Source organism: Protopterus annectens, chromosome 6.part1 (assembly GCF_019279795.1).
Source record: "Protopterus annectens isolate FY-2018-M chromosome 6.part1, PAN1.0, whole genome shotgun sequence".
Taxonomy (NCBI): Eukaryota; Metazoa; Chordata; order Ceratodontiformes; family Protopteridae; genus Protopterus; species Protopterus annectens.
The window spans coordinates 485,063,720-485,081,531 of NC_056738.1; the positions used below are offsets into that span (position 1 = coordinate 485,063,720).

General features: G+C 44.5%; 1 protein-coding gene across 2 annotated transcripts in view; it reads right to left on the minus strand.

The window, feature by feature from the left end:
• Positions 1-348: 348 nt before the first annotated feature.
• The window catches only part of IDH1 (isocitrate dehydrogenase (NADP(+)) 1), a 385,831-nt gene continuing 368,367 nt past the window's right edge, over positions 349-17,812 (minus strand). For both annotated transcript variants that reach the window (XM_044075944.1, XM_044075943.1), the window contains exon 9: positions 349-2,117. In XM_044075944.1, the coding sequence (XP_043931879.1) occupies positions 2,024-2,117 (94 nt within the window). In that variant the 3' untranslated portion in view covers positions 349-2,023. The remainder of the gene's footprint in view (positions 2,118-17,812) is intronic.

Sequence of the window (17,812 nt, forward strand, 5' to 3'; positions counted from 1 at the left end):
GTCTACTGCTTAGATCTTGCCCCAGTGGAATTTAAGCAGTTGGACAATATAGGCAAATAGCAAACTCCTATACTTAAGATAAGGGACTATAACCAAAATATATATTTTTTTTGAAAGTCAAGCTAAGTGCTTTTCTCACAATGCAACAGAATGTTTTATTTATGTAGTTAATACTTAAACATTGACATCTACAGCTTATGTGTTTTTTTCTGTCTCTCTCCAGGTCTCCAATATGAATTAATCTCACTGAGCTGGACCTACTAAAGTCATGTATGCATATGTAAAAATGAGCATGTCTGTGTGCTAGGTTTGAAGTATGTTAGGATATCTTAAAACAAAAAAAATAGGTTGGCTTTCCACCAGATTTTAATTAGACACCTGGTACAGCTCACACAATGGAGTAACAAACTAATAAGAGACAGTTATATCTCTGCTAATTTAAAAGTAACTCCAGCCAGGCGTATTGCCTTTATACAATCAAATCTTTGAGAAGTCTTTATCAGATCATCCCAATGTGGTGTGCAAAACAAGACAGTTAATGTCATACACACAAGAGATTTAACCCTGTTTCATTTGTGGCTTGTTACTGTTTTGTCTTAGATTTTTAAGATCGGTGAACATGCAAGTATAAGCAACAATGATCTGTCAAGGAAAACAAGCAAATAAATTACCTAATATTATTAACAAGGTAAAGTTGTTATAAGAACAATGAAAATTATTTTCACAGATTATAAAACCAAAAACTACCTGTAATGCACAGAAATACCAGTACATGAAAGGCATTATTGTAAAACAATGGTTTTAGGCTGGCATGACAATATTAAATTTGAATATATGATTCCAGCTTTTCAGATTCAGAATGAATCTAGGATACCAGTGGGTTAGGATGGACTGGAGAGGTATTAGACACATGACAGTTATATCTTTTGCTCCCTACAGAACAGATATGACAGCAATCAGTGCATGGAAATAACTAGCAAAGGAAATGGTGATCCCATGAGCCACAAGCCATCTATGTGCAGAAAGGACAGACTAGTGTTGCTGTACATCCTGTGCGCTTGTCTTCCAAAAAGAAATCAAAGAGCTGCTTAGAAAATGCTTGCTATTGAAGCCTAGTCCACTGCAGCATTTAATCTGCCTGCACTAAGTGTCCAACTGCAAGAGAAAAACAGTAGCTTTTGATCAATGTGCCAAATGGGAATTTGGTCCAAGACATATGTCATGGATGGGACTTCTTCCACATGGTGAAGGAAGAGGAACCAAATGACAAGACAAAAAAGGAAACTATTTCTTTCTCAAAAGACCAATGATTAGTAAATATTTACTTCTCGTCTCCAGTTACAAAAAACATTAATATCAGCTCATCAGCAATAACAACTAGATACAGGAATTACAGAAAAACTTCTTAGAGATGGTGTCAAATTTTGCAACTGCGTACTACACAGAACTTTTACATAGATACTGCAATACAAGCAAGGGTGCAAATGAAATTTCTTTCCAGAAAAAAGTCATTTTTCTTCCTCACATTACTCTGGATCTTGGCCACAGTATACACCTTTTACCAGCTAGGTCTTAAACTGGTCAGAATGTTTTAATTTGGCAATTGTGTGCAACACTAGTAAAGTACATTTGGTCTAAGAAGTAATGCCTCTAATTAGAATCAAAGGAAGTAATATGAATGTCACCAAGTAAGCTGAGAGATGGATGGAAATATACCTAAGACAGGACACCATTAAACATTATTTAAGCTATCATCCATTCAGTGCTATTTAGTTCAGTAAAATAATTAGCTTATAAAAAGACATTCACGTGTATTAAAGATCATAATTATTCCATTTATGTTATTACAGAAATCAGATAAATTTTAGTGCATGAAAAGGGAGTGAATTATATATAGTACTATGCATTCAGAAAAGTACAGTATTTTTCCCAGAGATATTTGTAGTCTGTAAAACAGGAACATTCACTCCAAGGACTGTCAAATACAATCCAAAGATCGACATTCTCCAAGGTGCAGCTCAACCTAAAGTTTAGGTTGAGAAGCCAGCTTCAGTTTCAAGTTTTCTGCAAGTTTGTCCATGAATTCAAATGTTTCAAGGTAGTCAGAACGTTGTACACTGAAAACAAGAGAAAAAGCCTTTAAGAATGCCACAAAGCAAAAGTACTGTTCTTTATACACACCTTTAATGTACAGCCTGTTCCACACCATCTTTTCAAGAGTCAACATACAATTTTTACAGAATGGCACATAATTAATTGGAATTTAAAATACTGGATATCTGTAACCTCGGATTTGTGGGGTACCGGTCACTAACTGAAAGGGGATGAGGGCGAAACCCATCACAGAAAAACAAAAGTGCTGAAACAATAACAATGACATAAGGGTGTCAAATAAATAAACTGTGTTCTTAATTTTTAAATTGTTTAAACTATGGAGCTCACATCATGCATTGTATGGACATCCCAAACTGAATTCACTGAATAGAAGAAATCACAAAACTCTCCAGATATAATCAATGATTAAGTGTAATACAGTAGCCTGCAAAGCTACTCATAAACAGAAGGCACTGTGGACTGTTTTTTGATTAATGGACATGGATGCTTAGTCTCAGAATTTGCGACATTTGATTCCTTATTTTGCTAATTAGTAAAAGTCACAAAACAGTTAAGTGAACTTGCATGGTACAAATGTATACTATAATTGCTCTGTGTATTCAGTTTCAAAAGATACTGCAGTAAGGCACATGCCATGAGCTAGTTCTCTGCATCCTAGCTAGCTTTTTGCAACAAGGATCCATGGTTGCCAAATTATTCCCCCTCTTCCTGAACCCAATCTACTTCAGCCCTTGGTAATCTATATGCTACCCTTGGTGTGCAAAAGTATATCCTTCACCATTTCCACCACATTGATTGAGGACTCTGGATGGAGCAACACCAATCTCTATCTCTATTTTCAGACTCACTGCAGCATCAAAAGCACAGAAGCCCTAAATAGGATACTAATACTACATTTAACATGGAATTGCAGAATGCACACAACAAAAGGACAAAACCCAAAGATGTTCACTGTAACTTTAATGGTTGCACAAAGCTTTATATACACTGAGGAAGAGTTGCACTTGAAAGCTTTGTATGACCATTAAACATTGTGGTGAACATCTTTGGCTTTTGTCCTTTTGTTCTATATTTTTACCTGAAGTTCCTTGGCTTATAGGTGCTTTTTTGCTTTGTGCAGAATGCACACAACAGCCCACCCAAATTGTACCTTCTTTTCCTGATGCACTCCCGTTAAGTATGTACATGTAAATGACATCCACACCTGAAACACATTTCTGTATTGTACCATTATGTATTTGCTTGTCTTCATCAACAGTCAAGCCAAAGGTACATCAACCTTCTCCACACAAAAAAAAAAAAAAAAAAAAACAGGACAGTTTCCTTCTAGCTCACCATCCTATGAATGGAGTGCATTTCTGAACAATCAATCAATGAAGTGAAAAGAAACCCTGCTGCTAGTTCCACTTTATACTTGTACAGAAAGGAATATCTTAGTGGTGAAGCAGGGTCTCCTTACTATAAGGATGCCTGCCTTGAGTATTGATGTATTCTGCTGCATTAGTGGCACATCATCAACATTACCAAGACACTCTCAAGTCATGTCCTCTGTTACAGTAGTCATGCACATAATGCACTAATAAAAAATGTCCCAGCTGCTGAACCATTCTGCCAACACTGTGAGAGTGGAATTAAAGGAGGATAAACTGCTTACCAAGTACTACCAGTAACTCATGGGATGGCATCAGAGTGGTAAGGAGTATATCACAGAATTATCAGCAAGGTCATGTACTAAACCAGGTAGGATGAACAAACATGAGCCACTATACTAGGCCTATGTTTTTTAATCAAATTTTATTACAACTCTCAATAATAAAAACCTATGGAAAACAGATGTACCAAAATTTATTGGTGTGAGTCACAGTATAGCAACACTGAATTATCAAAAATGCAGACTTGTATATATTTAGTCTGATATGGTCATTTCTCAGAATATTCCCTTTTCACCAAGGTATTTCAATCTCAAAGTTGGCATGTATAAAGCTGTGGTGTTGTGGGCTTGTCCCCTTAGCAAATAATGTATATATTTTTTTAATTTATCTTTTGTTAACTGGGTTAGTCTCACTAGGTTAGTAGATTTTTTCGGGGGGGGGGGGACCTAAGGTGGTATTTACACTACTAGGGAAAATTTGGCCAGGACATCGAGGAACTTCCCTTACCTGTCATTGTTCTAAGTGGGATCCATTTTGCAGGAGCACTTCCTGTCTCCATTCCAGGCATAGAGGTGGCCTGGAAAAACAGGGAGGCAGATGGAGCGAGAAAGAGATGATGGAGAGGGGAGAGAAATAGAGGAAAAAGGCAAATAGAGACTGGAGGATGCAAGTAGGATTCTAATGAGATGTTTGAAAGAAATCTGTTTGGTGGACACGAGCCAGCAAACGGTGGATGTACAATAAAAACCTCTGCTTGGGAGGGTTGTGCGATGACTTACTTAAAGAAATGGTGATGCACTATAAGCCAGAAAATGAAGGGCATGTTTTCTGGGGGAACATTATGGAGAAACTATAAAAGGATGTGCACAGACGATCCTGAAAAATACTGGTGAGATGGAAAAGAAAACATATGCAGAGAAAGTAAAAGAAGGCAGCAGGGGAGTAGCAGAAAAGAAAGAAGAAAATGAAAAACAGAAGTACTTGGTAAGGATTCAAAGTAAAGACAAAGAAATGTACAGGTATAGGGTTGCCACAAAGTCTTCTATATCAAGAGCCTCCACGCCAGTACCTAGATTTGCTCCGAGATACTGCACAATGGTACCTCCTATACTCAGCCAACAAATATTGCCAACATACAGATATAACATACAACATAAAGACAGATTCAGTGCCAAATTTACCCCTCTCACCCCCCCCTAAAGGACCAATCACAATACTGGAAGAATGCCAGGCACCCAGCATTACTGCAGCAAAGGTTAAAGCTGTATTGTCCAAAGCCAAGAATACAGATTCCATGGGACCCAATAATATCCCTGGCTGTGTTCTACATGAACTACAAAGCAAACTGGCACCACATCTGTGTGCCCTGTTCAGTTACAGCCTCACCTCAGGCTTTGTCCCTTCTGAATGGCGCACTGCTACAGTCATCCCTCTCCATAAAGGAGGAGTGACTGCAGACTCTGGGAATTATCGCCCCATTAGCCTGACGAGTCTGATATGCAAAGCTATGGAGTGCATCATCATGGACCTGATTAAAGATGTAGGAAATCTCCAAACTCTAGATCCTACGCAATTTGGCTTTATGAAAGGAAGATAATGCCTGCTTTACCTGGTTGACTTATTTGAGTCCAGCACCAGGGCTGCGGATGAAGGTAAGGCAGTGCATACAGCCTACCTCGGATCTGGCCAAGGCCTTAGATACCATTCCTCACTCGGGAATTATTGATAAACTCACCAAACTAGACATCAACCCTTATATCACTAGGTGGGTTGCATATTGGCTCACAGAACACACAGTATGAAAGTAGTGGACTCCAAGTCAGACTGCCAACCAGTCACAAGTGGAGTCCCACAGGGATCGGTCTTGGGTCCTCTCCTGTTTGGCATCTACTTCTCAGAAGTCCAGGCCAACACAAAGGGACTCTGGCTGACCAAGTTCGCAGATGACTGCAAGCTGGGAGCCATTATTAACCTCCCAAGTGATGCAGACATCAACAGAAAGGCCTCACCAAGATCAATGATTGGTGTCAAAACCATGGCCTTAAGCTTAATGCCAAAAAATGTGCCATCATCCTCTTTGGTAAAAACTCAGTTCCCACTAATTACCACATCGATAGGAGCCCACTAAACACCAAAGGCATTATAAGAGATCTGGGGATGCAGGTTGACAGCAACCTCTCCTTCGACCCCCACATTGCCACTGTGGTCAGGAAGTCCTATGTGGCACATCTCATTACCAAAGGTTTTGCATCCAGGAAGAAAGAGGTCATCTCTCTCTCTACTCTTCCCTCATTAGACCAATCATAGAGTATAATGCCCTATTTGGCATGTACCTCACTAGACACCTTCAACAGCTGGAGAGGCCACAGAAGTACCTCACGAAGAGGATCATAGGCATTAAACACGTCCTACATGGACAGACTGAAAAGACTACAGCTATTGTCTGTCTCATATCACCTACTTAGAGGTGATCTCTGTCTTACAAAGCCATGTCTGACCCAGCTCTGTTAGGAAATGCTACATCTAAAAAAAAATCACAATCCCTCTGCACTACACGCTCCAGAGACCTCAACCTCATTACCACAATCAACAGAACATGCTGGAGTGACAGGTTCCTCACCCAGAGACTGCCCATGCTCTGGAACTGACTTCCCATACATGTCAAGCAGAGCACCTCACTGACCCTCTTCAAGAGAAATCTTGATGAGTAGATGGGTTAATAGAAAGTTCACCCCTGGGATCACTCCAGTGGCTCTACTTGATAGAGACACTGGGAACTAATGTCAAGTGGCACAATGCCAGGGCACTTCTATGAGCTTGGCTTGTAAAGGCTCCAGGGCCATTAGCCTAGTACACCCCTATGAACCTTTGTGGCTTAAATCAGAGTAAGGCCACACCCCTCACATCACCTGTAACCCCACCCATTCCTGTCCCCTCTCCCACCCAGGTTCCACCCATTTTGTGGTGTCACTATGACATCAACTGATGGGAACGCCCTCTTTTTCCTACATGATGCTTGCTATCAGCCAATTTACTATGCTTTTTTTGTAAAACACTGTTTTCCGGTTTACTAGTGAATTAATTTAATTTCCAGATGGTCCAAAAAAAACCCTGATAAGTGGCAAACCTAGACAGGTATGAAGTGTGGGACAATTTAATACCTCCTTTGGGTGTAAAAGCAAAAGTGCTAATACCATTTATTCTTATTACCAAACAGACATTTTGTAACATTATATTTGCGACTTTTTTCAATGGAAAATTTTCTTGGAAAACATGAAAAGAAAAATACAGTAACCCATAGAATCTTTGTAATAAAAACATTTAATAGGGAAACAAAAATGAAATATAAGAAAAATTAGAAAAGAAAAAAATAAGAGTACGTAGAAGACTGTTCTGAAATAAGTGCTGAAGACAAACTGGGAAATAGTAAAAATAGAAAAAAATTCAATTGGTAAAAGACCAAAAAAGAAAATTTAAAGGGATAAGTACAGAAGAAAAAGGATTATATACATCTAAGGATTGGGGGTTGGTATAATGGTTAAGGTGTATGACTCATGGACAAAAGGCACAGTACTTGATTCTCACCTTTGGTATTAAGGAAAATGGATAGGCCTAGTATGGGCTATTAAGAAAGCTAGCATAGTAATTAACTATGAACTTATGAAGCTATGACAGCTGATGTTGTCAATCTTCATTCATCCATTACCCTTAGGACTCTGTTCTGATCTTCGGAACTGACTCTGCCATTATATAACTCATGCCAGCCAAAGACTCTAGAGCCAAGACTCTACCCATAATACCTGTCTCTATATTACGTCAGATCTCATTTTCCCACTCTTGTCGCAAGACACATCAGCCATTCCTCTTGCAGCCAAGTAAAAATGTCATTATTTACTAATAGTTATTCCTATCTTTTTCTATACACTTACTCAGATTTCTATTGTCCTTGTTTCTACCCCTTTTTCTGACTGAGTGCTTTTCTCTCGTATCTTATGGTATTCTGGCCCTACCATTGTTGGTAGCACCCCTCCCTCTAATTTTTTCCCTCTCTATTTCTTTAGGTAGTTCTGTCTTACCATAGTTGGTAAAGAAAAGTTGTATAACGTCTTACCATAACCATAGATGTCCTTCTCTTCCATGTTGCATTATTCTGGATATGGGGGTTTATCCCTTCAGTCTCACGTAGGTATGGCCAGTATTCAAAAGCTTTCAGTCCCTCTATGATGCGTCAGACATCAGGCAAGGCTGAGGAATGTGGGCCATAAAAGTGACGTCGGCACGCACAAGCCCTCAGAAGAGTAGCCCCATTCGGAGCCAGTCCTGTAAGGGCAATGTTATATCATTGCCATCCCGAAATGGGAAGAAATGTAGCCGATGAGAGGGGAAGGTGGGTGGGAAGGAATACTGCAACATGGAAGAGAAGGACATCTATAGTTATGCTAAGACTTTACACAACTTTTCTATGTCCCTTCTATTCCGATGTTGCAGTATTCTGCATATGGGTAAGTGCCAAATATGAGGTTGGGGTGGTGGTCTCTAGAAGCAGATTCCAGGAATCCCTGCAGGATAGCCCTGGCAAAACCTGCCCTGGACCTGGAGATGAAGTCCAGCTTGTAGTACTTGGTGAAGGTGTGGACTGATGTCCAAATGACAGCTTCCAGAATAGAAGGGGTATCCAAACCCTTGAAGAAGGCTTCTGAAGATGCCACTGCTCTAGTGGAATGAGCTTTTATTGCCCCTTGCAGGGTCTTGCCATGAAACTGTTAACAAAAGGTAATGGCTTTTGATATCCAAGTAGAAATAGTCTGCTTGGTAACTGCCATACCCAGGGCTCTGGGATGAAAGGGTATGAATAGCTGGTCTGTCTATCTGATGGCCTTGGTGTTGTGCAGGTAAAATCTGATCTGCCTATGCACGTCCAAGGAATGCAGCACTCTCTCACTGTCTCCCTGTGGGTTTGGGAAGAAAACAGGTAGCTGAATGGCCTGATCTGAAGTAGTTAACTTCATTTTATCTACAACCTATGGGTATATGGGTCCATATTGGATCTGAGCCGGCAACTTTTTTCTAGCATCTGCTCCAAGCTCCAAGCTCCTCCCCTTACCCACAATGCCCTACCATCACCCATCTTCCCTCAGATCTCGTTTGCTGCGCCAGTAGTGTGCATCGTGGTCTCCTTTGCTCTGAGCTAAAAAAGGGATAGTAAATGGAAACTTTTGACTATATCTAGTGTGCTTGTGTAGGATTAGCCTTCCTCCCCTTCTGTAGTAACACGTTGGTAGTTAGTGTAAAATAAAAATAGTTTTTTCTTTTGTAGTAGAATAGTACTCAGGCCTGCCCTTCCCCTACCTGTGTGTGTGTGGATTTTTGTTGGGAAGGTAGTACCTTTACCTTTGAGTGCAGGACTATGGCTGATCAGCCAAAGCCTGTGTTCAAAAAATGTACAGAGTGTGGCCATAAGCTTTCCCCTGCTGATGGTCACACTCTGTGTGTGACATGTCTAGGAGTGGCACATTTATCCACACAGTGTGCTATCGATTCAGGCTTCAACCCCAGGGCCCTTAGGGATCATAAGGCCAAGCTAGTTACCAAAGGCCTTCTCCCCATTGCCATGCTGGATTCTGCCTCGGTCGCTAGTGCACCTCCCCAAACAGGGACTCAACCTCCCTCTTTGTCTGGCGATGGGTCCTCTAAGGACAGATCTTCAGTCAGCGAGTCTGACAAAGATAAAGAAAAAGAGAAGGAAAAGGAAAGACGCAGAGAGGAAAGGGAGAAAAAGAAAGACAGGCATCGCAAGAGATCCCCAGACAGGGAGCGCTTTCTCAGCCCTCCATCCAAGACAATGAGGCACGTTTCTCCTCGGCTCCGGTCACCGCATTTCTCACCGGAGCCGTTGGAACATTTGGACCCGAGGCCCTCCACCCCTCTGCGCAGACCAGCCAGATCAGAGTCGGTGGCCTCTTCGAGGTCGACACGGAGCCTATCAGACATGGATATGGACAGGATGATGTGGAGATTTCTTCAGACCCAAATTCAGATGGGAGTCTTGCCAGGTCCCTCTCCCTCTGGAGGTGCAACCTCCATGCCTCTTTTCCACCCCATCTCTCCTTCCCCAATCCGTGCTTCAGCTTTGGGGCTTTTGGATCAGAGGTTCTTCAGAGCTGGTAGCTCGGCGCCGATGGTTCCTCCAACCTCGACTCCGGCTGTTACCTTGAGTTCCTCGGATCTGAGTGACTCTTGGAGCCGTGGACAGGGAGTCTGACCCAGGGGAATGGATTCTTCAGCTCTGACTCTTTCAGACCCGACCCATTCCCTCAGACCTCAGGCTACCTCGTCTTTGGCTCCGGTCCCCGCTTTGGATCCGGGGAGAACTTCTCCTTCAGCCTTCGAAGTGGTGGAGAGGGTTCTCTCCCAGGGATTGAGACCCTAGCCCTTTCCCTCAGATACCACCCAGGCCCCCCTGGACTTGGTGATGACTCCCTTCATCCTGTCTCAGGGATAGCCCATGCCAGAGAATCCCCAGGTCATTTTCCCTGAGGAAACCCCTGTGGCTTGCGGATCCCCTTCTGAAAGTCCCACTGAAGAGGGCCACTGCAAGCGCAAGTGCAAAAGGAGGCACTTGGACTCCCCCAGAGTCCCTCACCACTGACACTGACTTAAATGAAGGAGAAGGTTCCCGCAGGTCACCTCCCGAAGACGTTTCCTTCTGAGAAATTATGGAAATCCTCCGCCAGAAGGGAGGTTGGTCAGCCCCAAAAACTTCTGGGGATGAGTCCGTGTTCCTGGAGGCCTTTGGCATGGGCCCATCTACTTTCTGGGTGTCCCCACAAGCAGAACCCTTGGTGGACCTCATCACCACAAGGGCATGGAAGGAGCCCAACACCGTAGACCCCATCCCCAAATGTCCTGACAAGGTCTTATCTCCTCCTTCGGATACACAACCCTGGTCGAAAGGAGCCCCAGTCGATGCTCTGTTGGTCGCAGCGGCCACAACGAAGAAACTAGCACAGGAGAATTCCTTAGTCCACCCTACAGACAAGGAGTCCAGGTTGGTGGATATCTTTGGGAAGTGTGTATACTCTTCAGCGACCTTTTCTATCTGTGCTCTTGAATTATTTGGCACATGTGATTAGACTTCAGTGAGACCTTGCTTCGGAATTCACTGAGCTGCCCCCAGTGTCTTTATCGCCGCAGGACAAACAGCTGTTCTCGGCAAAAATGTCTACTCTGAAGTCCGTCTCAAATACATCTATGTGGCTACTTTCCCATGCCACAGAAGGAGCAGCTAGAGCGGCTGGGACAGGCATAGTCATGAGGTGTCATGTCTGGCTCAGATTGTGTCAGTTCGAAGACCCTTTCAAGGTGTCGTTTATCAACACTCCCTACGACGGCTATTCCCTCTTTGGGAAGACAGTATGTGACACACTGGTCCAGAACAAAATGGACGGCAAGACTGTCTGCCGTAGGAGTCCGCTTCTCTAACCCTCAGCGGTCCTTCTCTAGGAATCAAAGAGGGGAGAAGAAGATGTGGTTCCGAAAATCTCAGTTTTCCCGGGATTCTCAGGACAGCTATTCCCCCAAAGGCAGAGTGGGACAAGATCGATGCCAACCCAGAGGTACAGGGGGCCCCATGAATTTCGGGTCTACGGAACCCTTTTCTGAGAGACCCGGTCAGCAGTCGTGAGGGGTTGCCCGACTGTCCTACTCTGGAGGCAGTCGGGGGACGATTGTCCTTACACCCAGTGGCATGGGAGTTCATTACAACAGGTTGCTGGGTTCTTCAGATAATACCCAGAGGTTACTCTATTCCTTTCATTGCCCCTCCAAACATTACAAAACACCTCCTGGAAGTTCCACCCACTCACAGGGAGGCCACAGCTCTAGAGGTTTCAAAGCTGCTTCTCAAACGAGCCATCGAAAAGGTCCCCCCTGATCAGTCCGGATTAGGCGTCTACTCAAGGTTCTTTTTGGTGCCAAAAAAGATGGGGGACTTCAGGCCCATTCTAGACCTGTCAACATTAAACCTGTCGGTAGCAAAACAGAAATTCCAGATGGTCACTCTACAGTCCATTCTACCTTATCTCTGAGAGTGCGACTGGATGTGCTCGTTAGACCTTCAGGATGCTTACTACCACATCAAAATACACAGAAGCTCCAGGCGGTTTCTGCGCTTCTGGCTGGGGGCCAGTCACTTTCAGTTCAGGGCCCTACCCTTTGGTCTCACCACAGTCCCCAGGGTGTTCACCAAGGTAATGGCAGTTGTAGCAGCCCACCTGAGGCTTCAGGGTATTCAGGTGTTTCCCTACCTGGACGACTGGCTCTTCGCTGTGCACAACAAGCATCACTTGCGTCTAGCCCAAGATTATTTCATTTGGTTAGCAGACCTACTGGGAATTACAGTCAATGTTCACAAATCCCATTTGCAACCAGTACAAATTCTAGACTTCATTGGGGCACGGTTAGACACTTTGCAGATGAAGGTATTCCTAACTCCAGAAACCACAGTGACCACGAATGCCTCCCAACTCGGGTGGGGCGGGGACACTGTTTGAGAAGGACAGTCCAAGGCACATGGTCCCAGACAGAGACCAATTTGCACATAAATGTTCTAGAGATGAGGGCAGTACTTTTAGCGTTAGAAGCCTTTCATACAGTCCTCCCTCTCGGACTGATTGCAATTCAGTCAGACAACATGTCAGTCGTCTGGTATATCAACAAGCAAGGGGGAACCAGATCCTACCCTCTATGTCGTGAGGCCATGAGAGTGTGGGAATGGGTGACTTCCACCGGTCGATGTCTTGATAGCAATGCACATCCCGGGGTGCTCCAACATTTTAGCGGACAGATTGAGTCAGGCCATTCTGATGCCTTACGAGTGGTCTCTGCAACAGTCAGTAGCGGAGGAGATTTTCCTGGCATGGGGTCGGCCCTGCTGCGATCTCTTTGTATCTCCTTCCAACGGGAAGTGCAGCGAGTTCTTCGCTCTGATTCTCTCACTAGGAGAAGTCCCCAGAGACGCTCTAGTCCATGCTTGCCCCCCCGGGCTTCTGTATGCTTATCCACTATTGCCACTCATTCTGAAGTTTCTTCAGAAAGCTTGCAGACTACGGTGCAAAGTGATCCTCATTGTCCCATTCTGGCCTCGCCAGGTTTGATTCCCATTCCTTTGGTCTCATCTATTAGCTCCCCCGTGGGTTCTGGATCCCTGCCCAGATCTAATCTCCCATCCGACAGGGACACGTCCACCCGATCTGGGCAGCCTCAAGTTAACAGCTTGGCTGCTCCAGTTCCGTTAATCACCAGGACTCCCGGTCTTTCATCCCAGGTTAAATCAATTCTAGTGGCCTCTCAAAGACTCCACTAGAAAACTATATTGCAGTAAATGGAAGCGCTTTTCCATTTGGGCATCAAAGAGAAATAGATCCCTTTACAGCTCCTGTTTCAGCGGTGTTGGACTTCCTGTCTGGTATCTTTCAGCAAGGAGCTAGTTCCTCCACAGTGAAAGTACAATTGGCAGCCATTTCCAGTTTTCACGTTGACGAAGACAACATGGCCTTAGCCTCCTCTAGGCTTGTGTAAGGCTTTTCTTAAAGATACTTTTCTGCTACGGCCCCCTGTGAAGGACTCTGTACCTCCTTGGGACCTTACTTTTGTTTTACAGGCATTAGTAGCCTGCAGCTTCAGTGGACTTAAAATGTTTGTCCTGGAAGACCACTTTCCTAGTCGCCATCACTTCAGAGTTTCTGAGCTTTAAGCTCTGTCTGCCGTGCCTCTGTATTTGGTCTTCCATAAGGATAGGACTTCTCTCCGTACTAACCCTTCCTTCTTACCTAAAGTGGCATCTGAAGCAAACAAACCAGTCCATTAATCTGCCCGTTTTCTTTCCCAACTTTCAAAATAAAGGTGAATACAAACTCCATTTGTTGTATGTTCATAGACAACTTCGTTTTTATCTTCACAGAACAAAGTTTTTCTGCAAGACTGACCAATTGTTTGTTTCCTTTTCCAAAGCTTTTATGGAAAAAGCTATTTCTAAAGTTTCTTTAGCCAGATGGATCACTCTTTGCATTTCTCATGCTTACAAAGCAAAAGGTTTATTACCTCCTGGTATAGTTAAGGCTCACTCTACCAAGTCCATGGCAACTTCTGCTACGTTTTGGTCCAGGGTACCTTTGGACGATATTTGCACAGCAGCGACATGGGCCAGTTCACATACCTTCATTTCCCATAACAAATTGGATCTACTTTTGAGGGGTAGAGCATCCTTTGGCTCTGCGGTGCTCAGGAATATCCTTCCATAAGGACCTCCCAGGATCGGAGTAGCTAGGGACTTTGTCCCACAGGTTGCAGATAAAATGAAGTTAACTACTTCAGATAAAGAAGTTATGTACTCAACATAACGTTCCATCGTAGTAGTTATACTTCATTTTTCCTGCAACATTTCCTCCCTTCATCCCCCGGACCTTATCCTGTTTTCAGGTTGGTTATTGGGTTGAGTTGCATATATATTGTCAGCTGCAGCAAACTCGATCTGAGGAAAGATAGGAGATGGTAGGGCATTATGGGTAAGAGGAAGAGCTCGGAGCTTGGAGCAGATGCTAGAAAAAAGTTGCCGGCTCGGATCCGATACGGATTCGTATACCCACAGGTTGCAGAAAAATTAATTATAACTACTCAGATGGAATGTTACGATGAGTACATAACTTCTTGATTTAGAAACCTATCATTGACTACTTTGGGCATGAAGGACGGATTTGTCCCAAGAGTAACCCTGTCTTTGTGGAAAACTAGAAAGGGTGGTGTAGCCATAAGGGCTTGTAGTTTGGATACTGAGAGTCAGGATTAGTGGATGCCAAAGAAAAGGCATCTAAGAAGGCTGGGAGGATGGGAGGAAGAGCAGATGGGCTAGGTGTTTCCATTTAAATGCGGTTATAATACCTCTTCTGTACCTCAGACATTTCTGAGGAATCGCATTTGAAATGTTCCTTCAACCTGCTAATGGTCTCACTAAATGTTAAATCTTCCAGTGGGGAATCAGGTTCCAGGGACTCTTTCTCAGGGGATCCATATCCCAAAGGAGATGAAAGCTGTGAATTGTAGGAGAGGGATTCTTCAGAGAAGTCTGAAAGGACCTCCTTATCCCTAGGAGGTTGATCTGTATGCATTGGCCCAGGGCTTAGGAGAGGGAGAGGGGTGCAGGTGGAAGATGTAGGCCTCAATGCCATACAGGCACTAAACAGGCTCTGACTGAAGGCCTGCCTGTCAGGCATGCTTTCAGAAGAGGGAGTAATATGTTTTCTCTTCTCCCCTCTTTTTAAAGAAGTGGTGGCTAGTTTCATAGAAACCAGGGACTGTAAAGGAGCAGAGGTCTCTGACGACTCCCCATGAATTGCTGGTCATCATCATAGCCTCGGCAAATGTGCTCTCATCTGTGGATGGTGCCCACGACCTCTGCAGAAGTGGATTTGGAACCCATTCCCGATACCAGGCCTATGTCGGCCACAGGCTAGGAGTCGGGTGGCTGAGGCTCATCAGAAGTCGAAGGCAGTAAAGTTCTGGCCTTCTTCTTAGGCGGTTCTGGGGGAACATCGGCAAGACCTTCCATTCTAATCGTAAGAAGTTTCAGGCGTTGGTTCTCAAGATACAAAGTTAACGCATGCAACCAGCTAAGCAGAGTTTTCGGCATGAACGCCAGGCAAATCAGGCAGGCCTTATAATTGTGAGCTCTACCTAAACAGAAGAAACACTTGTTGTGGGTGTCCTTAATGAAGGATCTGGTGTCCACACTGGCACTTTCCCTTTCTGGATGATATTAACAAGCAATGTTACAATAAGAAAGGACTGAAAAACGGTTCCCCAAAGGGGTACTTACCTCAAAAACGATTGCGACATCAGCGGTAGCAGGAACACCTAGCATACGAATGGTGGTTGAAAAGTTCTGAGGGCTGGTGCGTGCCAACTTCACTTTTATGGCCCACGTTCCTCCGCCTTGCCTGACATCTGACGCACCATAGAGGGAGTGAAAGCTTTTGAATACTGGCCATACACATGCGAGACTGAAGGGATAAACCCCATATACAGAATACTGCAACATGGGAATAGAAGGATATCTTCTTTTACCAATCTTTTGGTAACTCTGTCTACCATAGTTGGTAGGTTTCCATTCTGCCTGTTTGCTTATGAGTGTGTGTGTGTGTGTGTGTGTGTGTGTGTGTGTGTGTGTGTGTGTGTGTGTGTGTGTGTGTGTGTGTGTGTGTGTGTGTGTGTGTGCGCTCCTGCACATTGGCTCTCCTTCCTTCAGTTGGTCAACATGGTTGAAAAGTCAAAAGGCACTACGGGTTTTAAACAATGCCAGGATTGTGGACAAAAGATGCCCAACTCTGACTGGCACTCTTCCTGTGTATATTGCTTAAGCCCAGCCCATCTGGACCAGGAATTTTCTGTCTGCTAGGCCTTCAGTAACCAGGCTTTGGTAGAACGATGGAATAAATTAATATTGAAAGGGCTAATCAAGTCTTCCTTCAAAAAAGACATATCCAAGGGTGATTTGTCACTTTCTAAAATAGTATATGGTACCAAGACAAGCCACTCAGTGCAGACTTCTTCGTTACCAGAGGCCAAAAAAGCATAAACCTTCCATTCCAACCACTTCTATGGAACCAAAGGCTAGGGTTCTGAGACTTTCAGAACAGACTTCTCCTTTGGCACCATCCACTCTGGCACCACGTACCTCGGTGCCAGTCTCACCAGCACAAACTTCTTTGGTTTCCCACTTGGCACTAACTCTTCTACTGCACCACAGCATACACTGCAAACCCCATTGGTGCCGAAATCAGAATTAATATGTACACTTAGGACAAAAGGCCAGAATCCCCTTCTGGGTTATCTGTCTGTTCCTCTAGAAGTCTCGCTGAAGTAGATGTCATGAGGTTAGTGGATCAGCTCCTAGTGGCCAGGGGTCCTTCTGTCTCCTGCCAAACCCCTCTTCCCCTCTGGAGCTGGGGTGTTTCCTCCCAAGACTCCATTGAATCTTCCTCCTCTAACTCCTCGGATGGCTTAGAGCTTCCCACTCTGATCCATCCGGTTCCAGATGGTTTGGTGCCTACAGTCCTTTGGTTGCAAGATCTGCCTTGACTTCTTTGGTTCCTTCAGAGCCGACAGATTCCCGGGGCCATAGCTCTGCTGTCAGGTCCCAGTGTATCTGATAGGCTCCAGCATTTTATATGGAGTCATTCTTGACTCTGGGAACTTCGACAGCTGTGGGCTCTTCTTCAGCTCCTGCTTCAGAAGTGGGTCTCTTGGCACGAGATGTGACCCTGATTCCAATGTTGTCCTTCTTGTTTCTGGGCTTCCATCCCTCTACAGGGGGGCCTGCCTTCCAAGTAATGGAGAGGGTGTTGACCTCCACAGGCTCTTAGGAGGCCCCTTTCTGTGTCAGAGTTTTATTCACAGACTCCTTGGTCAGAGCTACCACCATCCTCCATGCCCGGGCAGTGAGTACCAAATCTCCAAGCTACCCCTGTGCAGGGTCCCTCTTCTTCAGAGTCCTCCTCAGAGATCCCCACTGAGGAACCACTCCGGAAAAAGACCTGTAATAGGAAGCACTTAGATTCTCCAGAGGAATCTGTCACCAAAGACATGGACTTCGATGATGGGGAGGGTCCTCCTGGCCACCCCCGGAAGATGTTACTGATCCTTAAACAGAGGGGTAATTGGCAGCCCAAAGACCCTACTTATGAGGAATCCATGTACTTCCAAGCTTTTGGTGCTCTCCCATCTACTTCTTAGGTGACCCCTCCTGCTGAGGATCTTATCAAGTTGACTGCGCAGCAAGCATGGAAGGCTCCTGATTCCACAGAGCCAATTCCCTGGAGACCCGACAAAGTTCTCTCAGCTCCACTACACCACCAGCATTGGGGTAAGAGTTTACCAGTAGATGCTATGGTGGTGGCGGTAGCCACCAAGGAGGAACTCATCGAGAGTCCCACTGATGTCCTTCTATTCCCATGTTGCAGTATTCTTACTCTGGGATTCTCCACCTCAGG